At 36.4% G+C, this 26,152-nt stretch overlaps 1 protein-coding gene across 1 annotated transcript in view; it reads left to right on the top strand.

Annotated features, from left to right (window-relative positions):
* LOC111143380 (collagen type XXIV alpha 1 chain) overlaps window positions 1–26,152 on the top strand; it is a 388,577-nt gene that overhangs the window by 337,215 nt on the left and 25,210 nt on the right. Inside the window, exons 48-55 of the mRNA XM_022497083.1 lie at window positions 3,832–3,939; window positions 5,531–5,638; window positions 5,733–5,786; window positions 6,340–6,402; window positions 10,561–10,614; window positions 14,850–14,885; window positions 23,576–23,611; window positions 23,715–23,741. Of these exons, the coding sequence (XP_022352791.1) occupies window positions 3,832–3,939; window positions 5,531–5,638; window positions 5,733–5,786; window positions 6,340–6,402; window positions 10,561–10,614; window positions 14,850–14,885; window positions 23,576–23,611; window positions 23,715–23,741 (486 nt within the window). The remainder of the gene's footprint in view (window positions 1–3,831; window positions 3,940–5,530; window positions 5,639–5,732; window positions 5,787–6,339; window positions 6,403–10,560; window positions 10,615–14,849; window positions 14,886–23,575; window positions 23,612–23,714; window positions 23,742–26,152) is intronic.

Raw genomic sequence — 26,152 nt, 5'->3', positions numbered from 1 at the left:
TCTTTTATTTTTTTTGAGAGAAAGCATATGTGAGTGGGGGGAGGGAAAGAGGACAGGGAAAGAGGATCCCAAGTAGGCTCCATGCTCAGCATAGAGCTGGACACAGGATTCTAATGCAGGGCCCGATCTCACAACCATGAGATCATGACCTGAGCCGAAATCAAGAATTGGACTCTTTTTTTTTTTTTTTTCATTTATTTTCAGCATAACAGTATTCATTGTTTTTGTATCACACCCAGTGCTCCATGCAATCCGTGCCCTCTCTAATACCCACCACCTGGTTCCCCAACCCCCCACCCCCCGACCTCTTCAAACCCTTCAGATTGTTTTTCAGAGTCCATAGTCTCTCATTGTTCACCTCCCCTTCCAATTTCCCCCAGCTCCCTTCTCCTAACTCCCCATGTCCTCCATGCTATTTGTTATGCTCCACAAATAAGTGAAACCATATGATAATTGACTCTCTCTGCTTGACTTATTTCACTCAGCATAATCTCTTCCAGTCCCGTCCATGTTGCTACAAAAGTTGTGTATTCATCCTTTCTGATGGAGGCATAATACTCCATAGTGTATATGGACCACATCTTCCTTATCCATTCGTCGTTGAAGGGCATCTTGGTTCTTTCTACAGTTTGGCAACTGTGGCCATTGCTGCTATAAACATTGGGGTACAGATGGCCCTTCTTTTCACTGCATCTGTATCTTTGGGGTAAATACCCAGTAGTGCAATTGCAGAGTCATAGGGAAGTTCTATTTTTAATTTCTTGAGGAATCTCCACACTGTTCTCCAAAGAGGCTGCACCAACTTGCATTCCTCTTAACTGACTGAGTCATCTAGGTGCCCCAACAATATCTTTATCTTGTGATCTTGTTCTAATCTACTTTCTCAGTAATGCCTTTTTGATTAACACCAAAGAAAATTTCCCCTATTCAGGACCCCTCTAGTATTTGCTTTGTATCTCTCTTCTCATCTGGAAATCTTTAAAATATTTGTTTTTATTATAACTATTTACATATTACATTTTACAATTTTTTTTAAAGATTTTATTTATTTGACAGACAGAAATCACAAGTAGGCAGAGAGGCAGGCACAGAGAGAGGGTGAGGCAGGCTCCCTGCCGAGCAGAGAACCCGATGCAGGGCTCGATCCCAGGACCCTGGGATCATGACCTGAGCCGAAGGCAGAGGCTTTAACCCACTGAGCCACCCAGGCGCCCCACATTTTACAATTTTTAACTTAATTTTAAGCTTCTTGAAAACAAAAACCTTATTTTATTTATTTTTGTATTGCTCATAGGGCTTCCTATGACCTTGCTTTCACATAATAATATTCTATATCATAATCAAATATTTGCTGAATGCCTAGAAGAATGATTGCACAACCCAGTTTAGTATCCCAGGAATCAACTCAAAAAGTAGCAGTCATCTCCTAAAATAGGGGTCAACAAATGTTTTCTGTAAATATTATATTTTGGGCTTTGCAGGGCAGTAGGCAAAATTAAGGTACTATTTAAGAACTTATATAATGAGAAAAAATAGATTTTCACAAAATTTTTCTTTATGAAATTGAAAATATAATAATTTAGTAAAATTTTTTTGTAATACAAGTCTACTTATGAGAAAAAATAGAATTATTTGTGGGAGGAGAGGTAACATTTAGCTTATTACAGTTCCCTATCATCAAAATTTTCTTTTTATTTGTTAATGGTGACCTATAATGAGATTTTGCATGTTTTCCAAATTTTATCTTTGAAAATTCTTTTCACACATATAAGTGCTGCCAAATTCATGAACATATGATTTTAATTGTGCATATTTGTTGCTTAGAAGGAATTTATAAAATTCTGTTAGATTCTTCTCTTGATTATTTGCCTTCTAGCATGTCGTTACGTTGTATATTAGCATTTCCAGTTGAACTGTTAGGTGGGAACTCCTCAGCTGCACAGTTAAATGAATTTTGAGGTACAGAAATGTCTTGCCTCTAGTGCTAAAAAATGCTACGGAAAGGAGTTGAGCTCAGAAAATCTACCCACTGCAAATTTGTGTGGGAAATGAAGATCTGACTTATTGTTTTAATTTTTGACATCACAGGAAATGTATAAAATTGCTTGATGTTCTTGTGATTCAAACATTAGTTGTCCTCAGAATGGCTCTGGCATATGGGGTGCCTGGCTGGCTCAGTTGGTAAAGCATGTGACTATTGATCTTGGGGTTGTAAGTTCAAGCCCTGTGTTGGGTATAGAGGTTACTTTAAAAAAAAAAAAAAAAAAAAAAAGGAAAGAAAAAGAAATGACTTGGGTCACCTGGGTGACTCCAGTCAGTTAAGCGTCCAACTCTTGATTTTGGCTTAAGCCATGATCTCAGGGTTGTAAGACCAAGCTCTGTGTTGGGCTCTGTGCTGAACATGGAACATGCTTAAGATTTTCGCTCTCTCTCTGCCTCTGCCTCTGCCTCTGCCCTCACCCTTAAAAAAAAAGAAGGAAAAAGAAAAAGAAACAACTACCAAAGTATATGCTTCACTTATAGGCATTGCAGCAAAATCTAATTCCTAAACCTGTTCATCATTCAATAATAGAGGTTGAGGGTGGGTCTTCCCATTCAAAAACATTTCAATCTCATTCTCAGAATATCTCAATAAAACTTTATCCCTGCCGAGCCATCAGATTGCTGTGTGATAGAGAAAATTAGGATATTCAGTTTCTATTTTCACAAAAAATCTCACAAAATGGATGAAGGTTGCCAGAGTCAGTGGAATTCACTATTGGCACTACTGGTTCAATAACACATGCTAGATGAGTATTTTCCTCAGTGGACCTGATGGTGGATAATATGGTGAACATCCATAGCTTTAAATACACTACATTTTCACAACTTTTGTAAATTTGTTCAATAAATATTTTCCCAATGCATTGCTATTAGTTTTTATCACATTTTAGCAGATTCCACTTGAGGTTGTACTGATTCAGTGTTTTAAATTCTTTGAAAATACTCTCACCTATAGTCAATCTGCAGACTGTTCACGTAGGTTAGCTCTTCAGTCACTTCAACACAGCGTTGGCTCCCCAAATCAACAAGAGTAGTATTGGTAACATCTGTTGATTCATCAAGAGGCAAGGAAAACCACTGAAAAGCATTTGCCTTGTTTTTTAATTGGCTATTGAAGCTGCTCCGATGTCTTTACCATTTCAGGCCGTTGTTCTTGCCAAAAGGTAATAATCTTAAGCAAGTTTACTTTGAGGACATGATGTAAGTCATATCAGCAAGTGATTTTCCATGCTGGGCTAACAAGTGAACCGCTCAGAAACCTTTTTTTTTTTTTTTAATTTCTTAATTTTTTCTAAATTGAAACATATATAAGGGACATAAAATATTATATTAGTTTCAGATATACAGCATAATGAATCAATATATGTGCGTATTGAGAAATGATCACCACAGTAGGTCTAGTTAATAGCCATAGAATATTTTTCTTAAGGAAACATTAATCAGTTATTAGAGTTGTCATGCATATCCAGAATATAATACAGAAAGTTAGAACACAACACACATACTTTGCACCTAGGCTATTTAAGTCAGAAGGTACTAACAGACTATACTGCCTCAGTATTTTCATTTTAAATACCTCAGACCATTACATTAACTATAATTAGAGACTTTAGGTGAGTCAAAACATTACTTAAGTATTTCACTTATTTGGGAAAGAAGCCCAGGATAGGTCTCAAACCCAGGCAGTGTGGCAACAGCAGCCTTTTGGAACACCATCCCCTCCTACATATACTGAGCCTCTGGATGAATTTTTAGGAAATGTCCCAATTTTCATTTCTTATTTCTTAGGGCATGAGAGGCAGCCCAGGAAGAACAGGACTGGTTGGGTCTCCAGGTCCTCGAGGAGCCAAGGGGTCATCAGGCCTCCCAGGAAGCCCAGGGGTCCCAGGCCCAAAGGTACTATAACATTTTCTTCTGATAGATGAGCAGCACCATTGACAAACATTTTGTCCCTGAGTTCATTGGCTAGGTCACAGGATGGTAAGGTTAATGGTTTTTAATAAATTTGACCAATGGTAAAAAGACATTAGGAAAAAAAGGAAAGTGTGTGGCCTGGACATTCTCCTTTCCTGTGATAACCATGGTGCGTATAATTGCCAGAACAACTCATTAATTCAGTATTGGCAATGCTTTAAAAGATGCTCTTTGACTCATTCTGTTTCTTCTTTCCTGTCATCCTCTGTCTCCTCCTAAAAAGAGAAATCTTATTACTTCCAGATACATACTTTCTTAGAAATACTTCCCATTCCTCTGAATCTGAATCTACCCAACAGTTCATAAATCTGATAGGAGTAGAGCTTATTTCTTAGAGTCAAAGTGATCATCATTAAATCTTGCATTAACATTCATTGAATGGAGTATTGTGCATTCAATAAGGCTTTCTAATCAAAACCTGATTTAGAGCTATCTCAATGCAGAATTGACCCCTACAACCAAGAGATGACTCCAGTGTCTAAAGCAATTTTATAAAAGTCAGGGATTAAGATGTTGGCACCCTCATCATTATCACCTCTTTATTTGATTTTCATAGTTTCAGTTCTAAAGAATGTTCAGGTATTCTGACCCATATGGGTAAACTGGAAATGACTCATCCCTTTCCACTAAAATTCAGTGTAGCTGAACCAGTGCTAAAACCAGAAAGTGAAATAAAATTCCTATCTCTTAAGTATGACCTGACAATAAGAAGGATCCATATTTGTCAAGTCTCAAAGCTGTGTCTTTGTTTCCAGACAGTGAAGGATAATTTGCTAATCTTAAAGAATCTTTGATCAAAATCTAACAACCTTCATTTTTTATTAACCTAACTCTAAACTCCTCCTGATTATTATTTTTAGACACGGTGTGAAAGATATTGCAACTTTCATTTCAAAAATAAAAATGAATTTAGAAAACCCTTAACTTTTACAAATAAAACAGCAGTGCTTAAGTATATCTTTAAAGTGACATTTTAGGAGATGATAGGAATATGCATGAAAGGGAATCTTGGGAAACAAGTACTAGAAATTTCTTAATGATAGGATTGAAAAGATAACCATGGTAAAAGCCAAGACTCACACACTTCAGGAGACCCTGTTCTGTTTCTGGTATCAGCTGAATCATCTCTGTATGGTGAGGAAAACACAACAAAATAATACTGATTCAAATAAAATACAAATTCCATGATATATAAACACCCCCCCCACACACGCACCACCTCTCACTATTCTCTCTTTAGCCCCACTATCCTTCCCCTTTCCCTATTTTTTCCACACTTATGGCCACAATCCCTGAAATTTTCCTTCCCCACTGTTATACTTCTTGCTTATTATAATCAAACAATTGCTTGTGTGAAAAATATTGGTAGGGAGAATGACCATGCAGAATTTGGTTTCCCCAGTGCCTTGTACTTTTGCGTAAGGATGGACCTGTATTGGGGTTTCATTTAAAACACAGTATGCTTATAGATTCTAAAGTCAAGATCACCTTTCCTTTTTTTTTTTGTCCTTAGGGTGAGCAAGGGCTACCTGGTCAACCTGGAATTCAAGGTAAAAGAGGTCACCGAGGAGCACAAGGTGATCAAGGACCATGTGGAGAGCCTGGTCTGAAAGGGCAGCCTGTATGTGCCAACTCAGAAATTCACTAAGTATTATTATATTACAGGCCAGGCCACCATTGCATAATAATGATTATCCTGTCCATTCACATTGCAGGGAGAACATGGTGTTCAAGGTTTGACAGGTTTCCAAGGATTTCCAGGCCCCAGAGTATGTTTACACATTTTCTGCTATTCATCAGAAAGATGTCAAAATACCAATATTTAGTCTCTGACTTGAGTCTCTGACAACCTATTTCCTAATCTGCAAAATTTCCATTCATAGAGTTATATATTTGAATTTTGAAATTAAATATTAATATAAAATTTTACATAGGTGTATATTTTCCTACCAATTTTAAGAATAACTCACCTCTGTCCCCTCACATTCCATTTTCCCAAGCATTTTATTTTGAAAATGTTCAAACATACAGCAAAGTTGAGAGAATGAGTAAAAACCCATATACCTCTTACTTAGGTTCCACCATAACTTTTTACTGGACTTGCTTTATCATGACTCTATCTATCCTTCTCTCCCTCTCTGAATTCATTTTGGTGCACTTCAAAGTAACTTGCATAGTTCAGAACAATTCCTCCATAGTACTTCAGCATGTACATCATTTTTTTTAAGAACCAACTCAATAGATTATTATAAGATTATTTCACTTGTAAAATGTTCATATAGAATGAAAGATTTTGACTTTTTATTTTTATTCTATTTTTAGGGTCCTGAGGGAGATGCTGGCATTGTTGGAATATCAGGTCCTAAAGGTCCTATTGGACAGAGAGTAAGTATAAAGTCATTCTACTTGCCGGGAGATTGTGATTCTTTGCTTATTTTAGGAATTAGCATTAAGAATTCTAAAATTAATATACTCCAAATTAATAACTTAATAAAATGACTGTAAAGATAGAAACTCAGGGGTGCTTAGGTGGCTCAGTGGGTTAAAGCCTCTGCCTTCGGCTCAGGTCGTGATCCCAGGGTTCTGGGATCGAGCCCCGCATCAGGCTCTCTGCTCAGCAGGGAGCCGGCTTCCCCCTCTCTCTTTCTGCCTGCCTCTCTGCCTACTTGTGATCTCTGTCTGTCAAATAAATTAATAAAATCTTTAAAAAAAAAAAAAAGAAACTCATTAGATCCCATGCAAATGTTCTCAGCCTTTTTCAGTTCATATATTAATTTGAGCAAAAGACCCTAGAGACCACCCATCTTCCCTGTTCTTACTTTAGAAAATACATATCAGAATTAATGTTGATACTGGATAATGTATTTATTAACTCACATTAGGAACAAAAATGTAAAGCAGTTTCGTGTTATAAGCATTAATGCAACCAGAGACCAGAGACCACCCCCATGCATCACTTGGAGGAGGCTTGTCTAGGACCAGAGCTCCTCTCACCACACTTTGAAAAATATTTCCCAATAGCTATGTTTTCCCAGCTCAGGGGTAGCTATCCCTGGAGAATGATGAGGAACTGCTTAAAGAGTTGCGAATGTTGGGGCTGCCTGTGTGGCTCAGTTAGTTAAGCATCTGCCTTCAGCTCAGGTCATGATCCCAGGATTCTGGGATTGAGCCCCGTGTCAGGCTCCCTGCTTAGTGAGAAGTCTGCCTCTCCTTCTCTCTCCCTCCCCCTGCTTGTGTTCTCTCTCGCTCTCTGTCTCTCAAGTAAATAAAATCTTTAAAAAAAAAAAAAAAAAAAAAAAGAGTTGCGAATGTTGGTGTCTGAAGAATTCCATTAGCTGTTTAGCACCTAGAATTGCAAAGTGTAGCAAATATAAGTAGGGATAGATAAGCCATCAGCAGTTACTGGTTTTTGGTTTTTTGTTTTGTTTTATTTTGCTTTTTGTTTTGTTTTTGCTTTCATTAACCAGTCTCCTGATTGATGAGATGATCTGTAAAACTGGGAAAAAAAAAAAGTGATAAAATGTCGAACAGTGGTTTGACTGTAGCAGTTGCACCCCCTTGAGTAATAGCGACTATAGGGACAAAGGTGGAGACAGCAAAGAGAAGAAGGAAAGTGGTCCAGAAGCAGGAGAAAATAATCTCGAAGAACTTTACAGCTGAAAATCAGTGTCTTGTGCAAAATATTAAATGAACAGTCAAATTTTTGAAATCCTACACATCTTCTCCAACTCTTACAATAAATTATTTTCAGTAACACAAAGGTCAATGTTGCCCTGAGAAATGTTTGTTTAAAGACCCGCCTCAACATTTCTTCAGATGCAAATTTATTAGTTATTTTTATGATTCCCGAAGAACCGCGGAAAGTTGGTGCTTTTATATGAGGCCCAATTCTTGATTATCCACAGGTGAGTTATATGTGGAACACCTCCTCTCTAATAAACATCGCTTTTAAGTTCTTACATATATTAAGTCCCCTACTAATTAAATCCCTTCATTGTAGTTTTATTAAGCTTTCTCAATTAATTAGTCCTTTCTTGATATTTGGCTGCCTGCCTAACATCTGTCCTAAGCAGAATCTTACTAGGCACTGGGTTTCTTTTTTTTTTTTTTTTTTTTTTTAGGCACTGGGTTTCTGTAGGCCAGGGTCTGAGCCCTATCCTGCTTTGCAGCTCCAGAAATTTTATCAGTTCACCAATAATAAAGTTCTGGTAACTGCTCATGAATATTAATTTATAATTGCAGATATCTCTTGCTGAGTCATTATAAAGACAAGTGAAAAGTCATGATAGGTTAATAACTTAGCAAAAAAACGATTATCTACCAGTGTTCAGTCTGTGTCCCTTCTCTCATTTAATCCTGATAAAAATCCTGTGAGAGATGCCATCATCCCCATTTTACAGATGGGGAAACTAAGTCTCTGAAAGGTAATTTGCTCAAGGCCATACCTGGCTAGTAAGTAGAAGAGCCAAAATCTGAATTCACAGCTGACTGGCCAAAAAATATGTTATAAGGTTGCCTGCTAATTGTTTAATTAGAATATAGAATGGATATTAAGTGGCCTAGTAACTAGTTCTTGCTCAACAATCAATAAATACTAGATGATTAAATAAATTAATTGAAGTAGGAAATCTGGATTAATTTTTCTTCATTTCAAAGATGTTTTTATGTAGTTAACTGGACCAACCATTAAAATCATAACACCTCAGGCTCACCTGGGTGACTTAGTCGATTAAGTGTCTGACTCTTGGTTTCAGCTTAGGTCATGTTGTTAGCATTGTGAGATGGAGCCCTGCCTCATGCTCCGTGCTGGACATGGAGCTGGCTTAAGATTATCCCTCGCCCTCCTCCTCTGCCCCTTCCCCACTACCTCTCTCTCCCTCTGTAAAAATATAAAATAAATAATAAATAAAATCAAAACACTTTGTCTTTCAGACACATTTAGATAAGCATAGACACTTTTTTGCTGTTTGGTCTACCATTTTCTAGAGTTCATGTATACCTCTCCGTTCTTTTAACAAATCACTATTTTAGAGTCAGATCATAGTCCAGTTCATTAAATTAAAGCTTTGTTGACTTTTTTTTTCAGTGATAAACCAAACTAGGGCTTAAATTTGATTAGTTTATGAATCAACTCTCTCTTTTTTTTTTTATCGTGTTATGTTAGTCACCATACAGTACATCATTAGTTTTTGATGTAGTGTTCTATGTCTTGATTTGGTTGTAGATCTTTGAGATTTGGGGACTGTATTTACAAATTACCACTTAAAGTCAGTCTTTGTATTTAAAAGTGATTCTACGCTATCTGTGAATAGACTTTATGACATAATGATCTCAATTGCTAGTATTTTCTGTACAAGGGCAGGAGTTGGATAAAGAGAAAGCCTATTAGATACTTACATTTAAGAATTCAGGTTAAGCATGAGCCAGAAAGACTGAAATTTGTTGCAAATGGGAGTGGGAGTGGAGGTTGAGGGAAAATAAGTACAATAAGTATTTTGTATTCATAAAGAAATAGTAAGTCAGACAGAGAAAGGGAGATATAGCATGATCTTACTTGCGTGTAGAATCTAAAAATAAAACAAGCCAACAAAACAAAATTGAAGCAGATACATAGATATAAGGAAACAAACTGTTGGTTCCTAGAGGAGGGGAGGGGTTGGGGGGTGGGCAAAATGGGTGAGGAGAATTAAGAGGTACAAACTTTCAATTATAAAATAAGTAAGTCCTGAGGATGTAATCTATACAATAGGAAGTGTAGTCAATAATATTGTAATAGCATTGTATGCTGTCAGATAGTAACTAGACTTAATGTGGGGATCATTTTATAATATATAAAAATTTTGAGTCATTGTGGTGTACACTGGAAACTAATAAGATATTGTAAGTGAGTTACACTTCAATTAAAAAAAAGATAGCTTCCATACATAATTTGGGAAGAATTGACCAGACTGAGCTTATTCAAGGTTATCTTCATAATCAATAACAGCTTACAGTTTCAAAATCATTTTTCACATTTAAGTCTCAAAATGGCCCTATGATACAGACAATCATATTTAACAGATGGAGAAACTGAAGTTAGTCACATATGATGCTCTTTGTTTCTTTCCCATGCCTTCTCTCAATTCCATGCTGCAAGTCACTCAGACATTTCCTTCAGCCTCCGTAAAGAAAGTTATTCAAAATTTTGTTCATCATTCTATGTAGTCTTTTTTATGTAAAGTACTTGCATTTTTTTATGTAATAACCCACATGTAAAATGGCATCGTTAAAGTTATCACCACACAAAAATTGTATTGCTGATTTAGCAGTTTGTTAGAAATTACACAGATATAACTCTTCTTTTAGGAATCTGTAATAATATATAGAATTGTGTCACATACGGCAAGTCAAAAGTACTATGATTTCTTTTGATATTATTAGATTTTCTACTAAAAACTGGAATTATGTGGACATGGACTATTTTACTGTTACACAAGAAATTTTCTAGAATTTTTCTGCATTATACTGGCAGTGAGACTGACTGATTTTCTTTTACCTCAACAGGGAAACACTGGCCCCTTTGGCAAAGAAGGTATAATAGGCCCAACAGGTAGAACTGTAAGTTTGTTACAATATAGGTCTTCCTTTTCTTTTTCATATTCTTGTTTTTCCCTCTTTAATCCTATTTCTAGAGCAATCCAAAAAGGATTACTCTGGGTATTTGAGAAGCCAAGGGCAAAAATAGATGTACATTTTCATCTAGAAGGTGATTCCTAAGAGCTTAGAGACCATATGTGTACTGAAGAAGGCGTATATAGTGAGATAAACACTAAAACTGGAGTTGAGAAAGGAAAGTAGACCTGGAGCAGGGGAGAAGGGGCTAAGCACCATTAGTATAGAGGTGATCACTAAAGCAATAAAAAGAATCCGTTTTCTGAAGGAGAAAGTGTAACAAAAAAAGTGCAGACAGCCAAGATCCGAATCTTTGAAAGTGCCCACCCACTATAAAGAAAAGAGATAGTTTGTGGGAATACCAGGAAAAACAGAAAAGCACAAGGTTCAGCTAAATGAGTTTCAAGTAAGGAGTGGTTAACAGTGATCTTTAAGAAAATAAATTATAGTAGAAGATAAAGTACAAACTGCAATAAGGAAGGAAGTAAATATAAATATTTAATAACTTTTATCAAATTCCTATACAGACTTTTAAAATAGGTATTATCATTTCTATTTAAGACATGGGGAAACAGATTAGGTTCACAAAGGTTCACCTAGTTAATTCAAGGTGGTACAGCTAGTGAATTACATAGGTGATGTTTCTTCAGCTCTTTCTGCCCCCATCCAAACTGTGTCTGGAAAGGACACTGAGACAGTTAGTAGAGGCCAGTGCCTTTAGAAATCTGAATATGAAATAAAACAGAAAAATAAGACAATGGTTGGCAGAGTGGTCAGGGGAGAGTTTTATAATACTAATAGTAGTGTAAACATACAAGAGAAAGAACCCAGTAGGTAGGGACAAATTGAGATTTGGAGAGGAAAAAGGTATTCCCTGCAGGGAATCAATATTTTGAATCCTTTGAAAGCATTATATGGAGAGACACAGAGTCTTAATATATAAAATGGAATGCTTTGGGTATAAACAATATTCTCTTTGATAAATTAGGAAAGAATTTCCCACCAAAGCTGTTGAATTTTTGATTTTACAAATGAAAAGTGTAACTCAACATTTCTCTAGATTTTCAGCTTTTACCACTCAGAGCTATATAGTCTAAGTGGGAGATTGTAAGTGGGAGAATTCTCTGATTTTGGTGGGTGGTTCTTCAGCAAGCTAAGAAACACATACTTGTGATTACTGAATAATTGTTCTCCTCTGTCAAAAAATGTGAAATATTAATTAGTCAAGGGAACTATAATAAAGAAATGGCTCAATTAAAATAACTTTTATGTATAGCTAGTTCTTAAAGATCCTTATGATATTCACCATGCCCATCAAATATTTTCCATGTTCCATTTTTTCCATTCTAAAAAGAGTCTTCTAAGTCTACTATGAAAGAATAAGCACTTGAGAATGGCAGATATTTTGTGAGAGAAAAAAAATAGTGGTGGGGGATGAAAGATATGCTTTTCCAAATAAGGAAACATTACTTTTAAGTCATTGTAAATGAGACTATATGGTAGCACAAAGGAATAAACAAATAGATGAGTGTAAATAGGCTGGAGTCCAGAATTAGATCTCAGAATATATAGGAATTTAATCGTAACAAAAATGATATATCAGTATGATTGTGGCTGTTAAGTTAATAGGAACCCTGAATCAAACTGGTTTTAATAAGGAAATTTATATCACATTAAGGGAAGCCCAGAGGTAGGAAGGGCTTCAGATTTGGTTAATTTAGTGACTCAATCATGTTATCCAAGACCAGGTTCTTTCCATGTCTCTACTCTGTCATCCAGAGTGTTAGCTTCATAATGAAGCTTCTATAAGATAACTGTAATTTCTCAGCAATTAAATCCAGATGCAATTATCCAAAGTGAAAACTGATCTACAGCCTTATCTTGAGAAAAAATAAAGCTTTTTTCCAGAAATCTCCCATTGCATTTTTCCTCATGTCCATTGATCAGCCACATGCCTATTATACCACTGACAGCGGAGATGGAATTATTTTTAGTCCCACTATTGTTGTTAGAAATTGGAACCATATTTCAACCAACTTTTTTTTTTAACTTTTTTTTAAGACTTTAAATTATTAAAAAAACTTAGAAAGCTAAAGTGTAGCTTTAAGGTTGAGAAGACCTTTTATATAAGAAAGGAAATCCTAAAACTATATAATAGAACAGAATATGTGTTCACTTCAAATTTTTTAAATTTTGAATGGGAAAAGATTCCATAAACAAAATTAATATAAGTTGGGGGAAAGCAATTGAAAAAATATATAAAGACTTCATATGTAAAGAGCTCTTACAATTTGGTATGAAAAAGATAGAAAACTCAATAGAAAATTGAAGAACAAATCCAATAATTTTTTGGAAAGATGCTCTCCTAACTTAGAGTAACAGAAATGCAAATTAAAGTAATAACAAGATATTACATCTAACCTCTCAGAAGGGGATTAGGGAGAACAGTAGTAGTAGAAATGTGAATTATAGCCTTCATGGAAAAAGATATTTGTTAAAATATAAGTGCATATACCTTTTGACCAATCAGTTCCACTTAGAGAAATTTGTGCAATAGAAATTAAGCACTCAGTATACACTAAGGAAAGTTTACAAAAAATTTTTTCACAGTACTGGATGTATTAACAAAACTTGAAATCCCATGTTCATTTGTAGAAGAATGGTTGTGTAAACCGTGGCCTAGCCATTTCATAGAATACTATGCAACTATTGAAAACAACCAGTTATATCTAGTTCATCTGCCTTGTGGCTATTCATGATGTATTGTTAAGTGTGAAAAATCTGATGCATAGAAGAGTATATATCAGTTTTATAAAATATAACCAGTCACCCCATACATACATAAATATATTTGTCAATATTTGCTTAGGAAAAAAGGTATGAACAAACGTACATACCAAATTGTTAATACCGGGCTGGAGGTAGACTAGGGCATTAAAAACAAGTTCTGTAAAGGTATCTTAACAATTCGTTTCTGAAAGTTAATATCCCAGTTTAAAAGGAGTTTAGAACAATCAGGAAACACAGAAGAACTGATCAATGGTGAAATAATGAGATAGTAATTTTAGCCTGCAAGATTAATAAAGAATGATAGTACATGGTGTGTGTCAGAAGTCATAAACCCCCATATTGTGCAGGCATGCATGCATACTCAAATCAACTTTCTGGAGGACAATTTTTATAGAGTACAAGGATATTTGTTGCAGTGTTAGCATGACCAAAATTAGAAATAATCTAATAGGAAATTCAATAAAAATATTATTGTTTATTAAGCACTAAATAAACATTATAATTGTATGGAAGAATGTGGATTGATGTGGAAAACACTCATAACATATTGTGAAAGTGTAAATTCAGGTCTCTGAAAAGACAATAATACTATCTCGTTTTTAAAATAAAAAATACATATATAATTTCCACAAGGATGAAAACAAAATTACTAACAGATTTTTTGAATAGGTCCATCTAATAATAGACTATACTTTCTCTTCAAGTGTACATGGAAAATCACTGAAATAGACCATATTTTGAATCATAAAAAATTGTTTACTAAACCTAAAAGAACTGAAGTCACACAAGGTATGTTCTCTGGCCATAATGGAATTAAAGTAAAAACTGGTAAACTGGAGAGATAATAAGAAAATCTCCAAACACTTGCAGATTTAACCATGTACTTCTTAATAATCCATGGATCAAAGAGGAAATCTCAAGAAAGTTAGAAAATAATTAAAACTGAATGTTCTTGTATACAACATACCAAAGTTTGTGGGATGTAGCTCAGAAGGAGGAATAGAGAAAATGAAAGAAAAGGAGGACATCACCCTAGAAACAAGGTTTTCAAAGGCTGAGGTAAACAAATATTAGAAGAATTTAAGCTGGTAAATTCCCTTCTAAATAGCTCTGTATCTGATTATCAGATCTGCTGTTTTGGCTTCACTGAGTGCTTGTTGTCCCTGTCTAACTTTGTGCACAAGGTGAAAAATCAATACCTTGTTTTTGTTTGTGTTTTGCTTTGCTTACCTTAGGGAAAGGAAACTAGAATTTATATAAATTTGCTAAAGAAGGCTTGCTAGATAGAAAAAAACAAAAACAGAGGTTACCGTGTTTCTGTATATAGTCTCAACTACATTTGGTAAGTAACTGTCAGTAGCACTAAAACAACATTTTTTGTTTTCTTGTAGGGACCCAGAGGTGAAAAAGGCATTAGAGGTGAAACTGTAAGTTTAAATTTCTGGTTATGTTATCACTTGTCACTAGGCTACCTAGGTTCCATAAAAGCAAGGACCTTGTTTGGGGTTCTTTCATGATTATGTCTCTAATACTTGTGGAATAAAAATAAAATTAGAATTTTCAGGAAGTAGAACTAATCTAAGTGGTACATTGTCGTGGGACCTGAGTACCCCCCCCAAACATGTTTAAGAGCCTGCCAATCAAATTCTTCCCAGGCCTTGTGTGAAATGGCGTATTTGCCTTGTCGAGCATCAGGCATTTGCTTTGTGAGCCTTCTACAACAGTCCTGGAGTGAGAGCACCACCAAGTTGCCTTGGCGGGGGGGTGGGGGGTTATACCCACCACGTCCAGTCAGTGCCCAAGAGGTGCCAAGCAGAAGCAAATCGTTAGCTTTGCAGCCAATTGGAAACAATTGTGGGAGGGTGGACAAAAGGTACATAGCACGTTCTGGCTCTATATGGCTTATGCTGGCACTATTTCCTACTTTTCTGGGATGCCATTTCCCCCAGTTAAAGAAGATATTTTGTAAAGGGGACACTTTTCCAGCAGAGATTCTGCTGAACTAACTAAAGCGCCAGCTTAAACAGAGCACAGGCATGGAGTGAAACCAAGTACAGAAGGCAAATAAGAATAAACTTGAATGTCGCAGTAAAATCTTGCTTAATAAGTAATGAAATTATATTGACGGCTGACATTTTCTCTTTTCACCATAGGGTATTCTTGGGGCTCAGGATAAATAAGTTGCAGTTATGTTAATTAGCTGAAGAAGGGAAATTGAGTGATTTTAGATAGTCTAAGAATCCCAGAGGGATCAAAATAGATTTTTTTTTAAGATTTTATTTTTAAGTTCTCTCTATACCCAACATGAGGCTTGAACTCCCAACCCCGTGATCAAGAGATGCATGCTCTACTGACTGAACCAGCCAGTGCCCACCCCAAAACAGATGTTTTTAATTTGCAGAAGCATGCCCTCATATTTTCTCCGGGGACTTACTCTAGCAGAAAGCAAGGATGACTGCACACAGTGAAGTCATATGCCCCAGGAGGAGTGGAAAGGGGAAAGGAAATTACTGGTGAATGAATTAGAAAACAGTTGAGGGGTTGGGACATGATAGTTGTCTTTAAACATTTGAAAGGAAGAGGAAGAATCTGTATAATATGAGTGACTCTCCAGGATATATTTTAAATTGTTTATTTGTTGAATTGAATTTTCCATTTCTGTGCTTAACTCCCTGAGAGACAGTGAGCTCCGTAAGAGTATGAAGTATATTTAATACTCCCTAGTTTCCAGCCTGTCACACAACTTAGCACATAATTTATACAGAATAGATACCATTAACTAAATGGATGGAACATTAAGGCTGATTTCAACTCAATATAATAATAAGCCAATATAATAAGGAACCGCTTTATTTTTTTAAGGTTTATTTACTTATTTTAGAGAGAGGGGTAGAGAGCATAAACAGGAGGGGCAGTGGGAGAGGGAGAATCCCAAGTAGACTTCGTGCTGAGTGTGAAGCGTGGAGCTCCGTGCAGAGCTCTCTCTGAGCAGCGTTCCAAGCGGGGCTCGATCTCAGGACCCTGATATCACAACCTGAGCTGAAACAAAGAATCTGCCACTCAACCGATGGTGCCATCCAGGGTCCCCAATAAGGGGACTATTTTAAAACAAGATAGTTTTGCAAGATAGTGAATGCCTGTCAGTAGAAGCCTAATGACTATCCTTCTGAGTTACTGGACTGGTAGTCCTCTACTGAGTAGGAAACTAGAATTTATACATCTAAAGCCCCTTGCAGCTCTAAGAGTTTATGATTCTAATAAAAGAAAAGTAAGCAAACATCCCATAAAAGAACAAAGAAAGGTACAGAACATAAAGAAGAGTTCTTTAAAGTAGAGGCGAGATCATGTCAAGTCTGATTCTTATTCTGAATCCATGTACGTCTCTCATTCTTCATCACTGGCGGTGTTGTCCAGATCGCCCTGATGTCTCCCCTGGTCTCCTGACTTCTTTGTGTTCCTTCCACTTTTCCCTACTATAGTTCCTTCTCTGTAGCAACTAGAGTGATACCATTAAATCATAAACCAGATTATATCACCCTCCTCTTGAAAACCTTCCTATGACTCCTTCTTGCACTGAGAATAAAGTCTCAATTCCTTACTTTAGTCTACCGTACCCTACAAGAATTAGCTCCAGTTTTCCTCTCCAGACTCATGATGTAACTCTTTTCCCCTTCCTACTGTGCACACTTCCTTTTTATTCTTTGAAACTGCCTTCATTTTACTTAGAAAATTCTTTCATCTGCTCTCCACATGGCTAGTTCTTATCTCATTCTTCAGGTCCATGCTCAAATACTATCTCAGAGAAGCCTTGCATCATCATTTAGTCTCATTATTCCTGGTCATTCTCTTTCACAATATCCTGTTTTGTTTTCTTTGTAGTAGTTAGCAGTATTAAAAATTATTTTTCTGTCTCCTCTGCTAGAATATAAACTACATGAGATCAGGGAACTTTGTCTAATACACTGGTTATCAGTATCCAGCAAAGAATCTACCATGTAATAGGTAATATTTGAGAAAAGAATAACTAAATGAATACTATTCCATAAAATTAAAAGTCAACAACTATTTTCAGTTATGGCTGGTAGAGTAGCATTTACTGACTTAACATACTTATTAGTCTTTTGCTCTGTAGATTACCATAGTTCCCTTCATAAATAAAGTGCAAACTCCTAGTACACAAGGTTGGGGGAGGAGCAGAGTGGTATTTAGTATAGGCAATAAAATTAGCTGTTGAAAAAAGGATTAACTGGCACATTAGAATTTACTGGTGTATCCTCGGTTTTATTGTTGATTAACTGGTACTAAATATCTTTTTATCACTTCTTTCTCTTTGATCCCACTATGGCTTAAGGAACTTCAAAAAAGTAATCTTTTAATTCCTAGAAATCATCTGCATTAACTTTATAGAATGTATAATTTAAACCATACTCTGCTTTCATCCTATGGAAAAGCTTAGTAACATTTCTGATATTCTCATTAGGATTTTTTTTCAGTATTTTCTGCAAGTTTGTTTTCTTTAAGGGAATGGTTTAACTAACTAACCACCTATAGACTTCTAGTTAATTATTATGTTTCCAAATATATCCTCAAGGGGGTCAACCTCAAATAATATGGGGCCTCCCATATGCCCAAAATGGGACATTTTTGGAATGAATTTTTATTAGCCAAGATCTATTATATTGAGACAAACATGATACGTCACTCTTCATAAAAAAATCAGAAATATAAGAATATATCAAGCAGGCTTTATAAATCTTATTTTTAAATCTTCCATGAAGCTGGCATAAGAATTTATAAAGCTATGCCATTTTATACTAAGACCAAATCATTATTCAATGCCTTAAAAAAAAAAGTTACAGCTCATTATACAGTATATGAAATATATATCTTTTAGGATAAATTTGGGTTTCCTGGCTAGGAAGCTTTTATGTTCTACAGTTTAAGGTTATAAACTCTAGTATTGGTCCCAAATAGGTCCTTTCCACCGCTAAGAAAGTTGTTTCTGTATTGCCGTATATTAAAGAGTGACTTTTTCCTTTCTATTCTATATGTGCTCCATATCTGCCTGCCTTTGGTATATATATTCTAAACTGAGCCAGAGTTTTATGACATCCTAGGAAGGCTTCCTAGCATATAGCATGTAGAACTCTATCCTCTTCCCCTGCTTCAAAACTATCATGTTAATGCAGATTAATCTTTAAAAGTTGTAAAAATTTCCTGGTTTCCATGAGACACCAAACACTTTCAGAACATGATTAATTTATGAAGTAAGTAATGCAAATAAAAAAGATCACCAGAAATAATAGATACAATTAGTAAAAAAATAGAATTTTAACTCATAACAAAAATAATATCCTAGTGTCAATCATCTGAAAAGGGTTTTGACAAAATGTCACAACTTGAAACATATAGCTTAAAGCCACAGAAGTAGAAAAAATAGAGAATAATCTCAGCATTTAAATTTTTAGATTAGTTGTCTCATTTTTGTAGCATATTATTTAATGAAAATCAATAAAATATTGAAGAATACAATTGACATTTTCTCACATAGTACCTCTAAGTCCATGTGTCTTCACAGTTCTTGATTAGCAGAATTATCTTATTTGCCTCCAGTTTGAAAGTGAGGAAGATGCCTTATAAGGAAAAGCTAAGTTATGGGAAAATATGTCTTAAATATTATCAAATTAAGAACTTAAAGTATATATGTATATGATTTTTTAAAATCCATAGATAGCATAATTCATTCAAATAATTATCAAACTCTTTTAATTCAAGGACATACTTCCTTACATTCATACAAACTTCAAATTTAAAATTCCCAACTTGTATGCATGTGGCTACTTTCTTTCTTCATATACAACATATGAAGGAGAAAATTGATAAAATGTTTGAAAAATCACAATTTTAAAGTGAATCTTAGGGATATATCTTCACCAAACCTTCTTACAGTTGAGATATCTGAGATCCAAATGTGCAGCAACTCACTCAAGGACTCATGCAGCTAATGAAGTAAGAGAAAAGATCACAGCCCAGGTCTCCCAATTCCTGTAACTATTGCACTTTTCTATTAATTATAGTGCTTCTCAGAAAATAAGCTTTAGGAGCAACTTGGATAAGAAGATGGTAGAGACAGATAGATGCCTCTCACCTACATTAAGAGTAGCTCAGCCATTTATATGGCAGATTACACATGAGTAGATTCTTTTTTTTTTTTTTTAATTTTATTTATTATTTGACAGAGAGAGATCACAAGTAGGCAGAGAGGCAGGCAGAGAGAGAGAGAGAGAGGGAAGCAGGCTCCCTGCTGAGCAGAGAGCCCGATGCGGGACTCGATCCCAGGACCCTGAGATCATGACCTGAGCCGAAGGCAGCGGCTTAACCCACTGAGCCACCCAGGCGCCCGAGTAGATTCTTGATTTGTAGTTATCCTCTGTGCCTTATTATTCACTGATTCCATTCTAAGCATATTACTTCTAATAAATCTCATTTAATATTACTAACTTCCCAATTAAACCCTCTAAATCAGTGGTTCTCAACGAGGAGCCATCCCCTGCCCCCAAACCACACACATACCACAGAAGACATTTGGCAATATGTAGAGACATATTTAGTTGTCACAGCTGGGGAAAAGGGAGAGTTGCTAGTTGCATCTAGCGAGTAGAGACTGGGGATGCTGCTAAACATCCTATAATGCTAGGTTCTCAATTTATAAATGAGAATAAGGAAGCTCTGTATACCTAAGCCTGCCTATGAAGATTATGAAACTAAGTCAAGATTGCATTTACCTAACAGCGAAGTCTAACATATTCAAGTTCAAGGATGTGCACTTATCAGTATTTTTAAAGAATAAGAAAAAATAGGTTACCTTTGGAGGATCAAATGTAAATTCTGGGATTAAATGAAAAGAGTGTCTATTTCCAATAGTAGTGCTTTGACTATGGCCAAATTATCACTAGAAGCATTCACATTAATTTTGTTTCCTTTTAGGAAAGTAACACAGACAATCATAGTTTTATTATAAACTGCTTCTATTATAAACTGCTTTAAATACTTTTTTCTATAGTATCTAGAGAGAGTTACTCACTTTTTCTTATTGGTGAGCTAAAGGGATAGAAAAGAACTAATAAGTGTTATATTGTTATAATATTTTGTTTTACTTGGCTGATTGCATCATTCTATGTAGTTGTTTTCTTAAAGTTGTTTTGCCCTGTCTTGTTTGGTTACAAGTATTTCATTTGATCACATTTATAATGACTGGACTTGTTTTGGATAATAAGCTGAAAAGAAATCAATAAAGTCAGCAGTAGAATTAGCTTCTTCCTTTTATGATAAATTCCTCTTTCGAAGTCAAAGATATACATCTTGTCCTGAACCACCAGTGAGATTTTGCAAATATCAAAATATGCTAAGTGGGGTGAAATGTCAACTGTTTTTTTACAATGTTGCTCCAGAACGGAGACACTTACACAGCCAAATTCATTCTGAGCCTGTATATATTTAAAGGTTATCTCCAATATAACATTTCTGTAATTTATCATGCAGCTTCTGAGGTACAAGTTTCATACATTCTTTATTGTAAATTGTAATCATAAGTCATGCAAACCAAGAAATGTCCAGCAGGCATGGTACTGGAGTACTCTTATCATTTTTAAGTTACTGTTGTTTGCTCTAGTTGTCACAGGATATTTAGAATCAATAGCTACAGCAGTACTTAATATAAGTCAAGCATAACATCAACTTTATTCAAATCTAAATAATTGGGTTTTGTCATCTGAAGATAAATTGGGTTTTGTCATCTTTTAACCATAATCTGAATTTGACTCAATGTTGTCTTACTATTCAGTTGATCATCAAATAAGTGAAATTTGGAGCATTCTTTTTTTAAGATTTTATTTATTTATTTGAGAAAGAGAGAGAGCACAAGCAGGAGGAGGGGCAGAGGGAGAAAGACAAGCAAACTCCCTGCTGAGCAGGGACCTGGATGGGAGGCTCAATCCTGGGACCCTGAGATCATGACCTGAGCCAAAGTCAGATGTTTAACTGACTGAGCCACCCAGGTATCCCTTGAGCAGACATTCTTTCTCTCTCTCTCTCTTTTTTTTTTCACAAGCCACTTTTTTTTTTAATTAACATATAATGTATTATTGGTTTCAGGGGTACAGGTTTGTGATTCATCACTCTTACACAATTCACAGTACTCACCATAGTACATACCCTCCCAATGTCCATCACCCAGTTATCCCATCCCTCCTGCCCCCCTCCCCTCCAGCAACCCTCAGTTTGTTCCCTGAGATTAAGAGTCTCTTATGGTTTGGCTTCCTCTCTGGTTTCATCTTGTTTCATTTTTCCCTCCCTTCCCCTATGATCCTCTGTCTTGTTTCTCAAATTCCTCATATCAGTGAGATCATATGATAGTTGTCTTTCTCTGACTGACTTATTTTCTTAACATAATACCCTCTCTTAGTAGTGATTACTGTTGTTTCATTTTGAAAAATGTCAACATAACTTTTCACATTTTATTATATACATTTTAATTGTTCTAATTTCTAAATTAATACTAGTTAATTTTAATATTATGCATTCATTCAATACAATTTTCACACACCTGCTACAGAGTAGTCACTATTCTTGTTCCAGAAAGTGCAAAGGTGACTAAGACACTCTTAAGGGTTCCTAAGGATTTTCCACCATGTTATGTACTAGGGAATGCAGAAGTGGTTCCTTGAGCAGGAGAGAGATGGCGCGGGAGGGGTGAGCAAGGTGGGTATAGAGTTTTAACTCTGGAAGAGGGATTAGAGTTAAACAGTTAGAGAAGGTAAGGAAGAGCATTCCTGGTCAAGGAAATAGCACATGCAAGAGAAAGCTATGTGTGAATGAACTTTGAAGATTCAGAGATCCACAAGTAGTTGGTTATATACGGAGTGTAGGTGTGTTTGGGCGAATAAGCAGAGGTGAGGCCCAGATCTTGAAGAGGAGGCAGGGATGTATGTTGATTAAGAACATACACTTTTTCATCCAGTTGACTTCAGTTTTATCCTAGCTCTGTCCTGTATTTGCTGATTGCCATTCTCTTAACTGAAATATAGCACACAACTTAGCATATAGTTCTCAGAAAATGAGCACACGACTAAGCATGTAGTAAGTTCTCAGTAAATAGTAGCTGTTACTGTTAGGAAGTTTATAATTTCTAGACAATAAAGAGCCATTGCATAATATTAACTAAATAATGACCTGATGAGAGTTCCATTTTATAAATATAATTAACGTAGTAGAGAGAATAAACTCAGGACCTCAGATTAGGAGTACAAGCAACATGTGATGCCTTAGCTAGGGCTGCTACAACAAATTGCCATAGACTGGTGGCTTAAACAGCAAATACTATTTTTCTTAGTTCTAGAGGCTCTGAAGTCTAAGATCAAGATGTTGATAGGTTCAATGTCAAGTGAGGGTCTTCTTCCTAGTTTGCAGATAGCTGCCTTCTTGTTGTATCCTAATATGGTAAAGAGATCATTTCTCTAAGTCATTACCATTCATAAGGGCTCCACATGATCTGTTTACCTCCCAAAGACCCCACCTCCAAATGCCATCACATTGGAGATTGGGGCTTTAATATGTTAATGGGGATGACACAAACATTCAGTCTATAGCACATGATTAACATTAAACTAAGTCACTGTGAAGATGGAGAAGTAGTATTTTGGAGAGATTTGAAGGTCAATTCAACAGTGTTGGGTAACCAGATTATAGTTGGATGTTGAAGGAAAAGGACACTAAAGTTTCATCTTTGCTGATAAGGTGGAGGGTAGGAATAACAAGAAAAACATACTTAGACAGTATTAACATTTTTAAATGTTGTATTTATAATTGTTTGTTAAAACGAATAAATTCAGTTTCTAGTAATATCAATAAAACATGAAAGTAAATATCCAGCTTGTTCATGAATGTGTATGATAGTTGAGTACGAAGAGGGTATGACTTCAAAACAGTAAAACAACTTTGAATCTTATGACCTGCCTCACATGAAAGGCAATGATAGAGGTTGAATCTTAGTTGTCTTGTTTATATCAAACCAAAAGCATAAGATACGTGTATTGTGCTTTGTCTCCATTTCTTCTAGGGTCCCCAAGGGCCACGAGGTCAACCAGGACCTCCAGTGAGTGTATTTACATTTATATCTGTTTACTGTTGATGCTTATATGCCTTGCCTGGTTTGAGATCTCTACTGAAAAATCCCTTTTTAATTTGTCATGTTATAGGGTCCACCTGGAGCACCAGGCCCAAGGGTAAGTTTTCTTGGTTTTGTTTATTTTATCTTAGTATATTATATTAAAGCTTTTTAAAGCTTCTTCTAACTCCCTGTTAAAAAGTGTTTCTCCTCCCTACCTCTGGTCTTTTTGCTAATCTGATATAGAGTCTTCCCAACTATAAAAACAGAATCTAAACCCCAGATTTGTTGTTTACAAAATAGGGATGGTCTCTTACTTTCTTGGGTGGATTTGAGTTTTATTTTATTTTATTTTTTTAAGATTTATTTATTTGAGAGAAAGAGTGGGTGTGGGGGCAGAGGAAGACAGAGAATCCCAAGCAGACTCCCCACTGAGCACAGAGCCTGACCCGGAGCTCAATTCTATGACCATGGGATCATGACCTGAGCTAAAATCAAGAGTTGGATGCTTAATTGACTGAAACACCCAGGTGTCCCATGAGTTTTATATAAGATGTAAAGCACACAGCACAGTGCCTGGCATAAGTGCTCAATAAAATACTAACTCCTTCCATTTTTCCCTACTTCTGAGTTCTGGCTCTCCTTTTTATTTTTTTTTTTTAAGATTTTATTTATTTATTTGTCAGAGAGAAAGAGAGAGAGAGAGATCACAAGTAGGCAGAGAGGCAGGCAGAGACAGAGGGAGAAGCAGGTTCCCTGCCGAGCAAGGAGCCCGATGTGGGACTCGATCCCAGGACGCTGGGATCATGACCTGAGCCGAAGGCAGCCGCTTAACCAACTGAGCCATCCAGGCGTCCCCTGGCTCTCCTTTTTAAAATGTTCTTTTTCTGCCAACCAGTAATCTACTTCTTAGGCTTTATATGAATTCTTCTCAGTTACTGGTGGCTACTGAAGCCCTCAGACTTCTGTACTTGCTTGTTATCTATGACAACCCAGAGTTCTCTACCCTATCTTTGAAGCAATGCTTCTGTTGCCTCCTTATCAACTGTTATCTCCTGGACTCTAAAAAGTTTGGTTTCCCACATGCTCTGCATTCACTCTCCTACTCAACAATCTATTTGTGTTCCTGCTTCCTCCAAGAGGTCTCCTCCATCCCCAACCTTCACCGATGCCCACTCCTACAGCAGCCTGGTCAAATACAGTGATCCTTGTTCAGATTTCCTGCTAAAAAAGGTCCACCTACGTTATCCCAAACAATGCCTAGTCCTATGCTTTCTAGCCTTACTTATTTCCACATGCTGCTCTGATGTCGTTTGGATCTTTTGACAGTTCTAGTTGGCGGATCACTGTGGTCTATTCTGAACAGGCCAGGAACTCTTCATTTCTCTCAGCTTTTCATCAGGGCAAAGAATAACTTTCAAGCAAGATGCTGTAGTAAGATTTTCTCCTAGGAAACAGGAGATTCATTCTCCATGATTTTTAAAAATTACTGCCCATTTCTGGCCATCTGACTGGGGGACTGAAACCTTCCCTGGCATGAACATCAATAGGAATGCCTTTCTTTTTTTTCTTTTTTTTTTTTAAGATGTTATTTATTTATTTGACAGACAGTAGGCAGAGAGGAAGGGAAGCAGGCTCCCTGCTAAGCAGAGAGTCCGATGCAGGGCTCGTCCCAGGACCCTGGGATCATGAACTGAGCTGAAGGCAGAGGCTTTAACCCACTGAGCCACCCAGGTGCCCCAGGAATGCCTTTCTTTAATCTTTTTTTTTTTTTAAGATTTTATTTATTCATTTGACAGAGAGAAATCACAAGTAGGCAGAGAGGCAGGCAGAGAGAGAGGAGAAAGCAGGCTCCCCGCTGAGCAGAAAGCCCGATGTGGGGCCTGAACCCAGGACCTGGGATCATGACCTGAGCCGAAGGCAGGGGCTTAACCCACTGAGCCACCCAGGCGCCCCGCCTTTCTTTAATCTTAAATTATTCTCTACTGTGGTCTTCCTCGCCACCCCCGGCTCTCCACAAAGCATGGATTACAAGTACCTTCATCAGTTTTCTTCTCATTTTATAATGACTTTGATGTAAGTCCTAAAAGACCACTGACAAATTAGAGATGTTCAGTGAAATTTTTCACATTGAAATACCAAACTTTGTGGCACCATAGCCCTGTCTCACTTGGAAAATATTTGCATGTGTTCCTATACAGCCAAAATGAAGTAACGTGAGAGATTTTTGCCCTGAACAAAATATGGATAAGAATATATACTGGGGTGCCTGAGTGACTCAGTGGGATAAGCTTCTACCTTCAGCTCGGGTCGTGATCTCGGGGTCCTGGGATGGAGCCCCACATTGGGCTATCTGCTCAGCAGGGAGCCTGCTTCCCTCATGCTCTCTGCCTGCTGCTCTGCCTACTTGTGATCTCTCTCTCTGTGTGTCAAATGAATGAATAAAATCTTTAAATTAAAAAAAAATATATATACTTTAAGGTATTATTAGGAGGATTAAATAAGAAAATATATGTGCTTGTCACATTG

The sequence above is a fragment of the Enhydra lutris genome, unplaced genomic scaffold, assembly GCF_002288905.1.
Source record: "Enhydra lutris kenyoni isolate GAN:26980312 unplaced genomic scaffold, ASM228890v2 scaffoldscaffold9, whole genome shotgun sequence".
Taxonomy (NCBI): domain Eukaryota; kingdom Metazoa; phylum Chordata; class Mammalia; order Carnivora; family Mustelidae; genus Enhydra; species Enhydra lutris.
Note: the sequence above shows the minus strand (reverse complement) of the source record. Positions and strands in the feature narration are given on the sequence as shown.